The 17,248-nt window shown below is 41.2% G+C and overlaps 1 protein-coding gene across 1 annotated transcript in view; it reads left to right on the forward strand.

Moving 5' to 3' along the window:
- rragd (ras-related GTP binding D) overlaps nucleotides 1-13,071 on the forward strand; it is a 39,995-nt gene extending 26,924 nt beyond the window's left edge. The window contains exons 6-7 of the mRNA XM_084381349.1: nucleotides 4,346-4,494; nucleotides 10,027-13,071. Of these exons, the coding sequence (XP_084237475.1) occupies nucleotides 4,346-4,494; nucleotides 10,027-10,175 (298 nt within the window). The 3' untranslated portion in view covers nucleotides 10,176-13,071. The remainder of the gene's footprint in view (nucleotides 1-4,345; nucleotides 4,495-10,026) is intronic.
- Nucleotides 13,072-17,248: the final 4,177 nt, after the last annotated feature.

The following is a 17,248-nucleotide window of genomic DNA, read 5'->3' on the forward strand; positions in this document are numbered from 1 at the left end:
GTTCAAGCTTTTGTGTTGCTACTTTGTATTTTGGTACTTGCACTTCTTGGTTTTTTTGGTCCTGCTTGCCTGCTGGAGTTTCTTGCATTTGGGTCCCCACCTTTTTGCCAAAACCTGACAAAATCATCTGTGAGAAAGTACATCATGACCAAAGTACCCTTGTACCTGTGTAAGGCTGATTAAAGTTGGTTGCTGAATCCAAAAACTTTGCCACTATTTTCTGCCTCCACCTCAACACAGTGGAGGTCAGTGGAAAACATTTTACAACACCTCTATCAACCAAAACAACCTCATTACATCCACCCTGCATGATGTGTCTGATGCTTTTTACTTCTTCTTTTAGACGCATACCAACATCTATGCTTCAGGTTTAACTTTAACTGCTGTGAACACAGTTTCACTTGTGCTTGTGCACATGAAACTGAAACCAGAAGTATATCTTTACACTTCAAGTCAATTTTCCTCCAACCTACCCCTCATATCAAGATACAGTGGGCCTTTGTATGCATACTGTGAGATGAAAAGTCCTGTGTGGTTCAAAAAGAGAAGAAAGGCAAAATAACCATAAGCCAGGAGGACAAAATTCATATTCATCAGATGAAATGAAGACAGCGAACAATGTTACTTTCTTTTCTTTGTGAAAACAGAATAAATTCCAAGTGAAAAAACCAAGAAAGAACACCATGTTATTGTTGTTGTACAAGTTTATTCATGAGAATAAACCCCCTGAGATGAACTATCACAGTTCTGAGGGGTCCTCCCTGTCCACTGCTCAGTTACACCTCCTCTCTCTTTTCATAATAGCTCTTCTCTCCCTTACCCTACCCTTCCCTTCCTCTCCCTCTGTTGCTCTCCTTCCCACCTTCTGCCCTCCATCTTGAAATCTCTGCGGTTGAATACGATCAGAGGTCTGTTGTTTTCTGAATAGCAGCCACTGTGTGCATCCTTTCATTCATTCATTCATTCAACCTTCATTTTAATCTCGAATGATGTCAAGAGCACAAATAAAAAACCAGAATAGGTGCAAAAATGTGATAACAAACAGAAACAACAAACATAATTACAGAGCGAATAAACAGAATGGGTACATAGAAATGATAACAGACAAGAAGCAATATGACAGAATACCAATAAAAGAGAAAAAAATGTGCTGAAAATGATAAGAAACTGCAGCAAACGAACATGACAAAACACAACAGAGGTACATAAAAGATTAATGGCAGACAACCATACAGGACAGCACGTAGTTAAAAACAGTTACATTCAAATGCAGAATAGTTTGAAATCAAAGTCTTAAACTGATAGGTATAACTGTATTAAGTTTAATGTACATTGTAAAATGTTCCCAGTGTATGGAGCACTGAAACTGAAAGCAGTTTTCCCAAATGTAGTGTTTACCTGGGGAACATGCAGCATCATACAATCACTAGAGCGTGTTGAATAGTGACTCTGTGACCAGTTTAATACAGAGCTGATATATGGTGGCATGTTGCCCTTCAAGGCTTTAAAAAGAAACACACACCAATGGCTGCCAACTTTTTCATATAGGATACAATGATGAGTGGAATAACAGTCACTAGTAATGAATCTGAGGCAGAGTGATAAACCCAGTCTAATGGAGTAAGAGTGGAGACAGAGGCATGTCTATATGCACTTTATGGGAAAGTAGTTATGTTTCTGTATAAATGTATCTTAGCTTGCTACTGTGTTAATATGACATTTAAATGTGAGTCCAACCAGCTAATCAAATATTTGTATTCAGAAACCCTTTCAATACTGTGTCATGTTAGAGTGGTAACATGCAGACCAATGTCTGCTATATCTCTGGCTCTCGAGAGTGTGATGAATTTGGTTTTGTTTGCATTGAGGACTAATTTCAGGTTAAAAGGAGAATCTTGCAGTTTGATAAAAAGCTTGCTGGAGAATTATAATTGCTTTATGTGTAGTTTTAGCACAGCAGTACAGGACTGTATCGTCAGCATAAAGATGACATAGACATTGTCATAGAGGATGTAATATTGTTAATATAGATTGTCAATAAGACAGGACCCAGTGTTGAACCTTGCAGAACCCCTTTAGACAGTGGTAAAAATACTGAATGATCATTTCCTGCAGTCACACATTGTTGTCTATGAGACAGGTAGTCCTTGAACCAATTACAGGAATTACAATCAAAACCGACATCACTTAACCTCTGTATGAGTAAAGCATGGTCAACAGTATCAAAAGCTTTTGTTGGATCCACAAAGAGGGCAGCACAGTATTTCCCTTTATCAACAGCAGATATAATATCATTAGTCACTGAGGTGAGAGCAGTAACAGACTGTGCTTAGCTCTGAAACCAGACTGGTGTGGACTCAACACAGGATATATTGAGAGGAATGATTTGAGCTGATTATTGACAAATGATTCCAGGACTTTAGACAAGGCAGTTTAGAAACTGGTCGATGGTTGTTAATATCAGCTTTATCACCACTTTTATGCAGCGGGTCAACATGTGCAGTTTTACAGATATTAGGGATAACCATAAAAGAAATGGATAGATTAGAAAAGATAAGTAATTTCATCAGAAATAACTGGAGCACAGAGCTTTAAAAAATGAGGGTCTATTTTATCCTCCCCAGTTGCTTTCCTTACATCTACACCTTGAAGTGCCTCCTTAACAACAGAGGAAGTGAAGTTGTGCAGTGTAAACACAGAGGTTTGGTTTGACGAGGCTCATGAGGCAGCAGAACCTCAGTACACCATGTCAAACTGATCTCCAGCAGCAGCTAAATATTTGTTAAAAGCATCATAAATATCTGATAGTTTATTTATTTGGCAGTTATTAAATGTTATACTAGAAGGTATAGACATAGAGGATTTGTTTTTATTCATATTTACTGCTTTCCAAAATGTGGATGGGTTTGTACAAGAGCTGAAAAATGAATTCTATGTGATAGTTGGCCTTTGCTTTTCTCAATGAAGATGTGCATTTATTTCTGAGTTGTCCAAAAGTTAACCAGTGGGCTTCCTCACAAGTAAGGATTGCTAGAGCCAGGCTTTGTCCCTTGTATTGAGCATCATTGATAGTTCTGAGCTGAAGCAGAGGTTTGATCTGTCTTTAGCCCTGAGCTTTATGAAGGGTGCATGTTTATCAGTAATGGTAACTAAAGAGTTGGTGAAATGTTCAAGAGCCTGTTCTACATCAAGCATTTCAGTAGTATACTGTAAATTACTGTTAGCAGTGTCATTTAAAAAAGCCTGTTCATTAAAATGTTTTAAATTTCTTTTGATAAAAATTCTTGACGTTGGTTTTGCGAATCCAGCACTTCTAATGCAGGCGAAAGGGCAGTGGTCACTTGGACCGAGTGCAAAGACTCCAGAGGCAGACTGGACTCCAGAGGCAGACTGACTTTGAGGGATCCTTCAAATGAGGTCTGGTCAGCTCATCGATCAGCTGTGATCAGATTGAGATTGTCACATATCTCTTTGAGACAGTTTGAATCATTTGTTAACCAGTTTAGGTTAAAATCACCTGGAACCAGCCTTTCTACTGAGCAACTAAGTCTGCAAAGTTATCAGTTGCACTGGAGATAGCTGAGTGTGGTTTGTATACACCCACAATCATGATTGCAATATTACAAGATAAGTTAATTTTCAGAGCAAAGGAATGAGGTAAAGTGACAGCATTTAAAACTGACAGATAAACCTGATTTCACATCAACCAAAGTGATGAAAACAAGCTGCTGTGACAGCACACAAAGAAGTGAACCTGCTGCCTCCCTGTGCCAGCATTATTTTACTCACTGGAGATAAATTGTCATTAGAAAACTTCTTGCTTCAACTTATGGTACTGATGTGTAGGTTGTTAACACAATGTAATGGCATGATACATAATTAAACCAGTGATGTATAGATGGGCTCCATATATAAGCCTGACTTTCACCATGTAATTTTGTTTGCCACTAGCTGTTAAATCTCCTGGGAACATTAAGAGTTGATTTATGGTACAACCCTGCTTACATGTCTCCATTATAGACTAAATTAATGACTAAACTTGTGCTTTTTATATTAATAAACACACAAACACACACACACACACACACACACACACACACACACACACCAACCCCTGCTGCAGTAGATGCAATGTTAACTATGACTGTGTTATTACTCCTGATAAATTACCTCAGTGAACATTTTCTCTTCTCTCTTAATTACAAGGAACACGTAAAGCGATCCGGTCATCTTTGCAGCAGCGGCACCAACAATAACAGCACTTTGAAAGCTGAGGCGGGAACAGTTGATAAGTTGTTAGTTTCTACTTTGAGCTAAGTGTGTTTTTCTGTCTCATCTCCTTCAGTCTGACCGACACTGAAGGTGGTCTACCCTATGACAAGGAGTCTATGGCCATTATTCATCTGAACAACACAACTGTCATGTACCTGAAGGAGGTCACCAAGTTCCTCGCCATGGTCTGCTTCCTCCGCAAAGACAGCTTTGAGAGGAAAGGTCAGTCCGCTCACAGTCAGTACATTTATGTACATGAACTGAACTCTCACTCTTAATCACCAAAGGACTAAAGGGGTCCAGCTGAAAATAGTCTGTGGAGTTTGAGGCTCATTACGACTCCCAACATCCAATCACAAGCTCAAAATGATTTGCTCTCTGTTTTATTTGATTTAACTTTACACTAATTGATTTCACTTTAGTCTTTCCTCCATGAGACACTGCAGATGGTAGATTGTGGCTGAAAGACTCTTTAAAAGTAAACCTTTGTAGACCAACAATCTAAATAACGTCAGTATAGATTACTGCACCTGTAGAAAGAAGTCAGCACAGAAAAGACAGACACTTCGTCCATAGCAGAGTGCTTTCTAATGATGGAGCTGGCAGGTCAGCTGCTGGGAGCTGCCGGGAGCAGCAGGGGCTTCACTGCCTCTCTGAAGGGTACTTATCCAGTGGCTGTTGATGGAGGGCACTGCTTTTCATCTGCCCACCTTTTTATACAGGCTTCATGGATTGAAGGTCTTTGGTCCCTGGTTGATCTCTCCAGCCATTACAGCAGAGGTTCACATGCAGCCACTGCAATTATCTGCAGTGACCAATCTTTTAGAACAGAACATCAGTCAGTGGTTTGTTCGTAGCTGCTGAATATGATTCAGGCCCATAATGACCACCAGGTATGAGGCTCAAAGTAACATATGTAAAGAGATATAGAACATCAGTAACAAACATGTACGGTACGTAGTGTCTCACTGACTGTCGGCAGGTGTGAGGCTTCATCTTTCTGATGTCCTGAAAGACGTAGTGTACTTCAACATGTCTGCTGTTCACTCTCATCGCTCTGACTATTTTTGACTGAGTACATTTTGAGTTGAGCAGAGTAGTTAAGAAGTCTAGAAGTCTGATTCATTCCTCTAATTTCACATTAACAGTCCGTTTGATGTTCCTATAACACCTGGAGCTCTTCATTAAGCTGACTGCTGTTAAATAATGTTTTCTGAAACTTGGAACAAACAAACACGATCTTATAATAAAAAATCCATTTTAATTCAACCTAACAATTTCAGTTCACCCTCTGCAGTGCTGCTGATTCAAACTACTGCACTCCACATTTATTGTTAATACATTTATGAAATATACATTATGACAAGTTTTACTGGACCCCAAGGCCAGACAGGTCCAGCTCCTCTCAGCTCTTCAGGTCTGAATTGATGCTGCCACATAAATGTATCACAAAGGCTAAAGCAACACAAGTATGCACTCGTTCCACTTATTTCAGAGTCTCTATAAGAGTATTTCTCTATAATCATATCTGTTGCCCTCAGAAAATAAAATCTCTTTAAAGCCCTTTTAAGAAATGGGATGCGTAACATTGCTGGCTTCACCTGTCACCTGTTAAAATGATGGATTTTTGTTATTCACTCACAGATGACTTAGCCGTAATGTTCTTCACTGCTTTGTTCAGCTGTGACAGGACATTTACAGAAAGAGACACAGTTGTGTTGAAGCTTTTTCACAGATTATTGACCACTGTGAGTGTGAGGGACGCATCATGTACCAGGCTGTATACATGTGTACTTCTGCTGTAACGTTGGACATTTGAACATTACATTGCTCTTATGGGGATGAATCTCTTTTGGAGCCGGCCTCAAGTGGCCATTGGAAGAGCTGCAGCTTTTGGTACTTAGCATTGGCTTCATTTTTCAGCCCCAGAGGTTCCTGCTTAGTCTGACTGCGATGCTGCCATCATGACTTGTGAAAGTGACTCAGGTGCTTATTCAGACATGTTGAAATAACACCAAAATAACGTAAATGGGTGCATGTCTGAAAGGAGCTTTTGAAACCAGGGAACACTGTTAATGAGAATATTTCTAGATCCCATTATCCAGCCCAGGTGGCTTTGTTGGTGGATACTTACCCAACTATACACCCATACAGTCCTCATCTTTGAGTGTGAAATCAGTGGTCCTGTAGTGTGCAGTAGTGACAATACCAATCTGACTCGACACATCGGTGTGAGGGACAGACATCAGTTAGAGACAGCTGCAGAGCTTTTCTTACTCTCGTGGCAGGATGTATACCAGAGATGTAAACCACCAACAGCAGGATTTGTTGTCTTGAAGGGCAAAGCTTTGTTTCTGAACTGCGTGAGTCACAGACTCTCCACAATTACGGGAAGAAGTTTGCCACAGTGTCTCTGCTTTGTCTTCTGGCCTTTGCACTCACTGTTAGGATAATGTCTCGACACACCACAGCTTGTTCTCACAGCACTTTTTAAAATGTACTCATCATAACTTATATAAATGCTGTGTCCCTGGAAACAGACGAGAATAATAGTTGACATTAAGTGAATGAGGTCCTTAGAGTCTCTTCACGGCATCATATCAAGGACAGCTGTAGCAGCAGGTAGAGCGGGGCAGCCAGTAATTGGAAGGTTGCCGGTTTGGATCCCTGGCATGACTAGGCATCCTTGAGCAAGATACTGAACTTCAAAGTGCTCCTGATGAGTAGTTGGCACCTTGCATGGTAGCCTCTGCCATCAGTGTCTGCTTTGATCAAGAGAGCAGGTCTATATGTATATTTCTCTTTTCCAGGGTTCATGTGTGTGTTACTGTTCGTCTCTATTTGTAGAGGGATCATGTGCAACGTTAAACATTAATGTTACCATTTGATACATTGTACCAGAGTTAGCTTAGAGCTAATTTACATCTGCAGTGCATTCCTGTGTGATACCTTAATAACATGAGAATATCCAGTTGTGACAGCAGGAATCTCTGAGGAAACAAAAATGAAAGTTGACTTATATTGAAGTGAGTTTAAACGTCAGCTTTGAGTTGTAACTGACACAACAGTAATGACAGGAAAGGCACGCTTGGAGGAAAATTGGAAATAGGAAATTGTTGGCATTCCGCCCTAATATGAAAATCTGACAGTGAATTGATGTAATGTTATGGTCAACTCATCCCTTCTGGTGTTCCACATTGTCTCTGTTTCTTTATAAACTTGATTGCTATAGGTGGTTAGCAAGCTTTGTTGTAAAAGTCTACATGGGTCCAAAAATTTGTGCCCAAACCAAAGAAGACCCAGAAATGTATGACCCAGAACCGAACCAGACCCATCTCTTATTTCAAATCTTGAACCTGGACCCATGCAGAACGGATGGATGTCTGACCCGGACCTAGCAGGAGACACAGAGACAGCTCAAGGCTATTAACAAGTTAATCATGTAGTGTTAGCAGACTTCTGCCTTGTGCCAGCTAGTGACATGTATTCACTGTGCTCCCCTGACTCAGTCTTCTCCACAGCTTGTTTACCTTTGTGAAAAGACAGGATGTGTTTTGTGATAGACGTGTACATTGTGCAAATGTGTTGATGTGTTGACATCAACACATTTGACAGTCTTTTACAAGGTCTTGCTTTTCTCCTGGCTCGTCTTCACATTGCTTCCCATGTAGTCCCATATGTTGGTGCGTACAGTACATGTTTCATCTTCCCCCAGTTTCACACAAAAGTCAAATCTCACACCGAGCTGATAAGATACAGTAGAAACACGAGCAGAACTTTTCTGCATAACAATCTCAGAGATCCACATTAAAATGACAGGTGGACCGGTGAGTTAAGAGAAAAAGCGCAGGTAATTGCCGCTGCAGTTATTACTGGAGTGGAGAGAACAAATTACCCACATACACACTTAATGGGAATTAAATCACTGCCTAATGCAGGTAATGTTAAAATCTGGAGATAAAAATCCTGTTCAAGTGGGGCAGAAGTCTAATGAGCTGAAACACCCGTCAATCAAGCGAACACCTCCTCAAACACACGCCTGAATACAGAAGGCTCTTCTGAGATAAGCCAGGCTGGTGTGGAACAAGCATCACATAGTTCAATTTCTTCTTTATTCTGCCAATCACTGTATGAAAAAAGTTCATGTGACTTCCTGTGTATACTCGATTTAAGAACAAACCCTCTGCAGCCAAAGAGCCCAGGACCAGAACTCTCCTCCAGTACTCACACTGGAAGAAATGAAGGCACCAATATAGAACCATAGCTTCTAGAACTAGAACCATAGCTTCTAGTGACTAACCCTCCGCGTTGTTTCTACAGTTACATTTAGCAATGCTTTTGTCTAATACATACATGCAAGGTGCCGACCAGCACATCAGGATCAGTTTGGAGTTCAGTATCTAGCTCAAGGAAACTTCGACATGCTTTTCACACTTCGACATACAGTGGCTGCATTCAGTCCCAGTCTGGTGTCCGGCCATGACCACACCTGGACTGAAGACTGCCTCTGAGACTGATGGAGGCCAGTCTGAAGACATGGAGGGGTTTACAGCAGCCCGGCCGAGCTGAGCAGCTGAGGTGTCACAGAGAGCTGTCAGTGTGTCTGTAGTGGTAATAAGTTAGATAATATATCCACACAGTACAGTATGTCATGCTTCTAAACTACTGCTGCTCTTCTGCTTTCTGCCCTTGTGTCAGTACCCAGGCTGACGCTGTGTGAGGGCCCAGTGCCATGCATTGAACTAGTCATGCATGGCGTCGTAACCTGATGAAAAGAGACAGAACAGTAGACCACATGATGCGCACACCTCCATGTGTATCATCATATTTAGTTTAATATAAGACTTGTTGGACTTCACTGTCTGTGTGTTAGCTGCTGCTCCTACATGCAGTTTAGCTTTACTCCATATTTTCTATTTGTGCAGTGTGACGCTGCCTGATGTTGCTTGGTAACAGGTGGATAATCGTCAGAGACTGACTATGGAATCGTTTTCTTTTATTTTTCCTTGAGATTAAAAGTCCTCATAAACTGCAGAACCTCACATCTGAGGAGAAATGTGTCTGCAAAGTCAGGGAAGCACAGCCCATGCTGCTGTCTGCAGCTCTTTCATGAGTGTGTCACACTGTTTATGACGCTGTTTTAAATTCACGTTGTATTTCTGCATTTTGTGTTTTCATTAAATATAAACTCGAGATCTTCAACATGTCTTGATCTGACATCCTCCAGCTGACATCTGCCTGTACTTCAGATTTGCATTCAACATCATGTCATAGTTAATATTATGTTCAACAAATGTTTGTAGAGCAAACACATGTAAATCATTCAATCGTACACTCTTCTGACTCTGAGCTAATGCTAAGTGTGTGAGTTTAGCGTGTTAGCATGTTAACATTAGTCAGTTGGCACCAAACACAGCTTGTCATTAGTTCATGAACCTTGGTGGTGCCTGGTGAAAAGTTAGTGGATGAGGAGAAGTCAAAGTATTACCATCCTCTCTGGACCATTAATATTTGTGCCATTGTTGTTGAGACATTTCAGTCTGACACAAAGTGATGGGTTAGCAGACTGGCACTATCATAGCTACAGCTATGCTAACATGGCTAAAACCCTGTTGTCGTTGTCTTGGTGGCTCCCTACAAAGGCCTTTGTCGACTTCCTGTTTATACTGGTTTTTATGTTATAAAGAATCTTTGTCAGTCTTTCCCTTTGTGACCTGTAACAGTCATGACTATGTCCTCTCTCTTCTCTCACAGGACTGATTGAATACAACTTCCACTGCTTCAAGAATGCCATCCAGGAGGTTTTTGATGTTCGAGTGAAAGTTCAACAAAATCGTAAACTCCTCTGTCAGAGGAGGTGGAGCAAACTGACTATGACCAATGGAGTGCTCAGCAACCACTGAGGACTGATGACCTCACATCAGACAGCCAACCCTAACCCAAAGGAGGGCTTCAATCCACACTGACTCTGCCCTCCATCCTCTGCCCTCTGCCCTCTGTCCTGTCAGATGTCGGCCAGCTGCAGAGAAGACAAACTGTCTTTAACTAGACTGAATATATTTTCTGTATTATTTTTTTTTAAGTAGGCTCCACATGAAGTGTCTACAAAGACTCATTGTGTAGCAGGAGTGGGTAATCTGCTTTATCATTTTCAATCACTCATCAATCTTTGCTTAATCATAACAACAGAGCTCAAAGCAAAACTGGGCGTTGTGATCAATCATTATCGATACCGTTAATGAGAATACAAAATCTTAACAGCTCGAGATTTATGTGTTGAACACTCCACTAAACTCAGCACAGAAAAAAATTGGACTTGAGGCATAAGAAAAGCGGGGGAACATGGCGTGACGCGTCTGTCGTGCACTCAGTGTTTATGTCATTGATACTCTACGAGACAGTTATGGATGCAACAGCTGATTGTTTAGGGGCCCGGACGCTCACATCAAGGTTTTAACTAGTTATTGCAACAGTATGTGTGATGTTTGGCAGTTTGACTAAGCTCATGTGATGCAGTGCAGAAGCAAGTTGAATGCTGTCTGAAGGCATGGCTGATGTTTTCAGTTATGCCTTTTTAGAGAGAGAGGTCATCAACATACACAATTGTAAAGTGTAGCCTATTGAACAGTGTCTATAAAATGACTCCCATGCCTGTGTGGCCTGCGATGTGGCTCCATGGACCTGTGGAGACCAGTGGCTGCAGCGTTAAATGCCACTATACTTTCCACCAGTCAGTCCGGTTCAGTCCGGTTCATTTTGGTACACATTAGAAGTTGTTTTTTGTTGCATTTTCATTTTTGGATACTAAATGTGGTGTTAAAACACCGCAGACAGCTGATGGTCAGTCAGAACATCACAGTCATCTCACTAGCCCTTTTCACACAGAGACTCCACATTATCTCCACAGCAGAGGTTCGCCAATTCTCCGCCTTTGTTTGTTACCACAGAACCAAGCAGCACCAGCATAAAGACGCACCAGTGTGTCAATTCACTCTGGTGCTGTGGATCCAAAAGAGGCGTGACGGTACACGTCATGATGATGACGTCTGTGTGTTTTTTTCAACGTGTTTCCCCCGGTGTCCTCCTGTTAATCTAAACATGTACCTGCTGACTGTTTATAATCATAGGGATCATGGGGAGGGAGGCTGTTTTCTGGGGGAAAGTTCACTGAAGTCTCAGTCTGTAGGGCTGATCTTCACCATGAGACAGTAACTACAACGACACAACAGTGAAGGAGACAAACACTTGAGTTAAAGTCGGTAGGACAGACAGGATGACATACAGGATGACAGACAAGATGACAGACAAGATGACAGACAGGATGACAGACAGGAGGACAGACAGGACAACAGACAGGAGGACAGACAGGAGGACAGACAGAATGACAGACAGGAGGACAGACAGGATGACAGACAGGATGACAGACAGGAGGACAGACAGGACGACAGACAGGAGGACAGACATGAGGACAGACAGGACGACAGACAGGAGGACAGACAGGACGACAGACAGAAGGACAGACACTTCTCCATGTATAACTGCAGTATTTTTTCCTCATATAAGTTGCTTTATTTTGATGAGTGAAAGATCTGTTTAGTTATCAGACTGTGAACACCATCAGTTCGACACGCCCTCGCTCCACGCCTCCAGCTTATCCATTCACACAGACGCCAGTTCGCCTCTGCTGTGGCTCTGACACTACCTCCAGAGGAGGATCAGAGCTGCAGCACAATTTCCCCCCTCTCTTCATCCTCTCCAAACTTTCAATCAGAGGACGATGCGGAGAATCGGCACATAATTCCTGCACTAGTGATTATTACAGCAGTAAAGGCTGTGAGGAGAAGTAGCATAAAGATTGAAAAGTCTGTGTTAGGAGGACATTGGGTGGACGGTCAGGACCTTCATTCAGGAGACTGATGTTCATGTCCAGTGTGAAACCAGAAGTCAACGCTGAGTTCTTTTCACTCTCGAACACGTTGTTAACTTAGTGAACACGTAGCTGAAGTGACATCACTAATGAAGTTTTTAACATAAACCACAGTGTTTTCCTAAACCTAACCAAGCTCTGACCTGCAATGACAGTCCAGTACGTCTGTCGCTGGTACACTGCAGCCGTGATGTTTTGGGATCAGTGATATCCAGTCGTTTTGATATGAGGATGTGTGGGTCAGTTGATAAACAGATCAGAGTCCTGGCCTCTCCTCTGCTGTTTCCCAGCAGCTGACAAAGTGAAGTGGGTTACCTGTAGGTCGGCCTACATTACAGTACTGTTCAGATACCAGGGGCTACGTACAGGTTCAAAGGGTACTATACCAAAAGTAGTGAAAACGAGGCTCCTGGTGACACCCGGTTTAAATCAGTTCGACATTCACAGAACAGAAGGAATGTACTCTGTCAGTGTAGCTTCTTTTAATTAAGGCTTATTCTGTATGATTACATAGTTTTTTCCAACTATTTATCATGGTGACACTTAACTTCTGAAGCAGTCCTTTAATTGAAGTGACACTGTGCACCTCACTCATGATGAACATCGTCTGCTGAGTCAGCAAACATGTCAAGTCCCTATTTAATAACTTATTTATCTATAGTTTATGTATTTATTAATGTTTGTGATTAAACATATTATAACATGCTGTCCCTGTTTCTTTAGCTACATATAAACATATGTTGAACTAGAATGGCACTCAGTAGAGCGCATACCTGCACCAAAGTCCTATAGTCTCCTTTTGTACCCACTCATAGACACCAGCCACCTATATAAGCCTGATTTTTTTTCATAAAGATCCATGTATTATTCTCTGAGAGATGAATAAATATGTGGAAAAAGAAAGTGAGAAAATATTCCTGGATCTGTCCCTTTATCTGCACCAAAGGGTAGTGTGGTCTGCTCTGCACTGAGACCATCCTCCATCCAAGTTTCCTCCTATACCATGTGGTAGTTTTTGTCTAATCCTGCTGACAAACCAATAAAACCCAAGCAATAAATGGATGTGGGTGAAAACATAACCTGCTTGGTGGAGATAATCAAAGAATGAACTTTGAATATCAGCTTTCAGCCAACACGATCTCAAAGTATTCAGAAACCAATTAAGAAGTCTACAGATCCACACCAAAAGGCCAACCCCTGCTGCTGCTGCAGACCAGATGATGTGACTGAAAGCTTTCCACTCAGTCGACGTCATGCTGAGATTGTTCTCAACTTGTTTCTCCAAAGTCAACAGTGAACGTTGTGTTTAGTAAATACCAGAAAACCAGAGCTTAGAGTATAGTCTTCATTTATTCATTGAACATTACTGAGAAAAATCTCTATTAAGCTCTTATTTCTAATAATGATGATAATCATTTATAATATGCTCACAGTTCTTGTCATATTATTGGTCACACTGAAGGAACAATCCTTCCATAGTTATCACATCATGTTGAATTACAGAGCATGAAGACTGGATTGAACAGTGTTATCATTGTGATCCCACTCAAGACATGACTCATTAAAACAGCTCACATATACACACTTTCATGTTTTTAAACCAGCTCAGTAATTTGCCCAAACAGCTGCTCGTTGTAGTTTCACTCAGACTGGAGGACATAATCCATTTGTCGGGGACTATTTTCAGCAGCAGACTAATCCACATGTGGTGCAGTAGTTAGTGTTTCTGGCTGCAGGATGATGTGTGTGGGACTGAGTCAAAATAAACTACAGTGTGTGTTCATGATAATAAAGAACATGTCAGCCAGTGTGTGACTCACTGATGTGCTTTTGGACAGTGCAGTGGGGATGAGATATCTGATACACTCAGTACGTGTTGGTAGAAACATTCACTTTGGGTTACATCAGCACAGAGAGTCAGAATATGAGCAGACTTTGAAGGATCTTATGAAGCATTAAAGGTGTTTGAAATGTTTCTTGTGTAGTCGGGGCTGTGGTCGTTAAAAAGGGAAGCCTGGCCTCTGGACTGACTGACAGCAGGCTATTAGCTTGTTAAGCTGTTCAATGGACAGTTTTTTCGATTGCTCACTCATCATGTCTGACAGCTATAGGTCACTCGATTGATCTGGCCTGCAAATAGCTTTCATGCACTTGATGGGGCCTTTGCTTTCTATGAACCTTTTCATCCAGAGAAGGCTGAAGGAGCTGCATGTGAAGGTGAAGCTCTCCATCCAGCTGTCAGTCTGCACTTCATCAGCCGCCTGTCATCATGAGCCGGAGGAGGAACCGGAGAGAATGAATTCACAGACGCAGTCAGGTTTGAGTTTGAGTGTCTGTGCTCAGAGTCAGAGGAGCTCAGAGTGGAGCTGATACCTCGTTAAGGTAGTTTAGACATCAGGAGCCATATTCACAAATTAACTTCTCTCAGCATTCAGAGCTCTGAAAGTCACTGAAGGTTTCTAACAAACACTTTCTCTGGAGAGTCTGCTGAGAGTAACTGAGGCTATGTTCAGTCAGCAGGCACCTCACACCTTCCTCACTGATGTTTGTGACCTGATCAGATTTTTGTGTCCAGACAACACAAATTTATTTCCATGGGTTGCTACGGTAACAACATAGTCACTACATACACTGGTGAGACGTAGAAAAACGTAAGCTGTCAAAGCGACAGTTGGTTTCAGACATTTTTTCAGACATTGTACAGCTCTGCTCGGCGCAGTCTGGAGTCTCTCTGGATTTGAGGTCATCGTTGTGTGTTGTGTTGCTAGTGACAGAAAAATCTGTAGAAATCTGATTTGAATCACATTTCAAACCACCACTGAATGTGGTTTGGATCAAATTAGCAAAAATCTCACCTCTCTTGTGGTTTTCTTCTGTCCAGACTTCATCTGGACACGCCAGCAAGAGAGATGTGGGCCGGCCTCAGAGAGCTCTTCTTAAGATGGCGCCGCAGATGGCGGGTGTGTTGGTGCTCTGTTTGGTGGTAAATTCAATGTTTTGCTCCAACAGAGCTTCTGAGCATCAGGGGAACAACTCCAGCTGATTTACTTCACACTCTTCATGTCATCCATGGGATTATTGGCCACTTTGTTCAAAGGTGTCCTCATCACGTCTCTCAGTGGTGTGAACAGAAATGTTTCTCTACAACACACATTCAGAAGACGAGGCTGTAGGCTCAGTCTCAGCTCAGGTGTGCTTCACCTGTGGGCTGTAATGTTGGAGTTGAATGCTGCCGCATGATAAACTGTCCTCACTCATAAACAACTGTACAGTATAGTCACATCCTGAAGAATCTTTTAGTTGTCATGTTGTATATTTCTGGAGCTTTAAGCTTTATGTAATAATCCTCATGATTTTTATATCAAACCCATTGTTGATACTCCACATGTCTGTGTATTAGCTTCAGTAATGTCCTCTCATTGTTTGAGATGTATAAAGGATTCTCAGGAAATGATGTATGGCCGTGCTGGATGTGATGTTATGGGTGAGGAGGTCAACAAGTCAGATTTGTGTTTGGTTATTTTCAAAAGGTATCTATGAGGAAATGACTCTGAGCCAATCATCTGTGACCATGTGTATCTTGTGTTGCAGGTAGATAAGCAGTGCCCTCTGGGTAAAGGTGAGAGAGACACATGATATGTGTTGTATTAGCCTGGTGAGCTGAGATCTCAAGAAGTCAGGCTGCTGTTAAACATAAATAAAACAGAGTAAAGTCTTTTTAAGCAGAAGACTTTCTGAAGTGTCCAGAGCCTGAGTGGTAATCTCCTCTATACATCATCATACATTCATACATTCATACGTTCCTACATCATACATCATACATTCATATGTTCATATATCATACATTCATACGTTCACACATTTATACGTTCATACATCATACATTCATACTTTCATACGTTCCTACATCATACATCATACATTCATATGTTCATATATCATACATTCATATGTTCATACATTCATACATCATACATTCATACATTAATACATTCATACGTTCATACATCATACATTCATACATCATACATTCATACATTAATACATTCATACGTTCATACATCATACATTTATACATTCATATATTCATACATCATACATCATACATTCATACATCATACATTTATACATTCATACAGTATGTTCATACATCATACATTCATACATCATACATCATACGTTCATAAATCATACATTCATATGTTCATACATCATGCATCATACATTCATACATCATACATTCGTATGTTCATACATCATACATTCATACGTTCATACATCATACATCATACGTTCATACATCATACATTCATATGTTCATACATCATACATTCATACGTTCATACATCATACATTCATACATCATAAATTCATACGTTCATACATTCAAACATCATACATCATACATCATACATTCATACATTCATACACAAAGTGTTGAACCTCACCTCTAATGTCCCAGACAGGTGTTTTGGGGGTGTTGCACAACTTCTCAGTTGAAGTATATATTTATATAAATTAATGAAGATCATGAGTAAAGCAATGAACATGAATGTAAAACATTACATACTGTATATGTGAATATGAATGTGAAAACAGCCTTCTGGTGTCACACTGTGCACAAACATCACTGTACACAGGGGGGGACTGAACAAACTAGTTTAGTCAATGACCATGCATTTCTCAAATCACATTTTAAATACAAGTTTTTAGTAGTTCTATATGTAAACAAACAGCTGTTGCTGCATCACTACATAAAAGACCTGTGTGCCACCTGTTCAACTGTGTTTCTCTTTCTGTATGTGTGTGTGTGTGTGTGTGCTGTGTGCATGCCTGTGTGGTGTATGTGCATGTGTGGTGCGTGCCTGTGTGGTGTATGTGCATGTGTGGTGCGTGCCTGTGTGGTGTATGTGCCTGTGTGGTGCGTGCCTGTGTGTGTGTGTGTGTGTGTGTGTGTGTGTGTGTGTGTGTGTGTGTGTGTGTGCAGGCATGTCTCTTCCTTGCCAGGTCAACAGTGGATTGCGTAACAGCTGCTGGTGGCTGTGGTCG

The sequence above is a fragment of the Pagrus pagrus genome (genome assembly GCF_965226575.1).
Source record: "Pagrus pagrus genome assembly, chromosome: 18".
Taxonomy (NCBI): Eukaryota; Metazoa; Chordata; class Actinopteri; order Spariformes; family Sparidae; genus Pagrus; species Pagrus pagrus.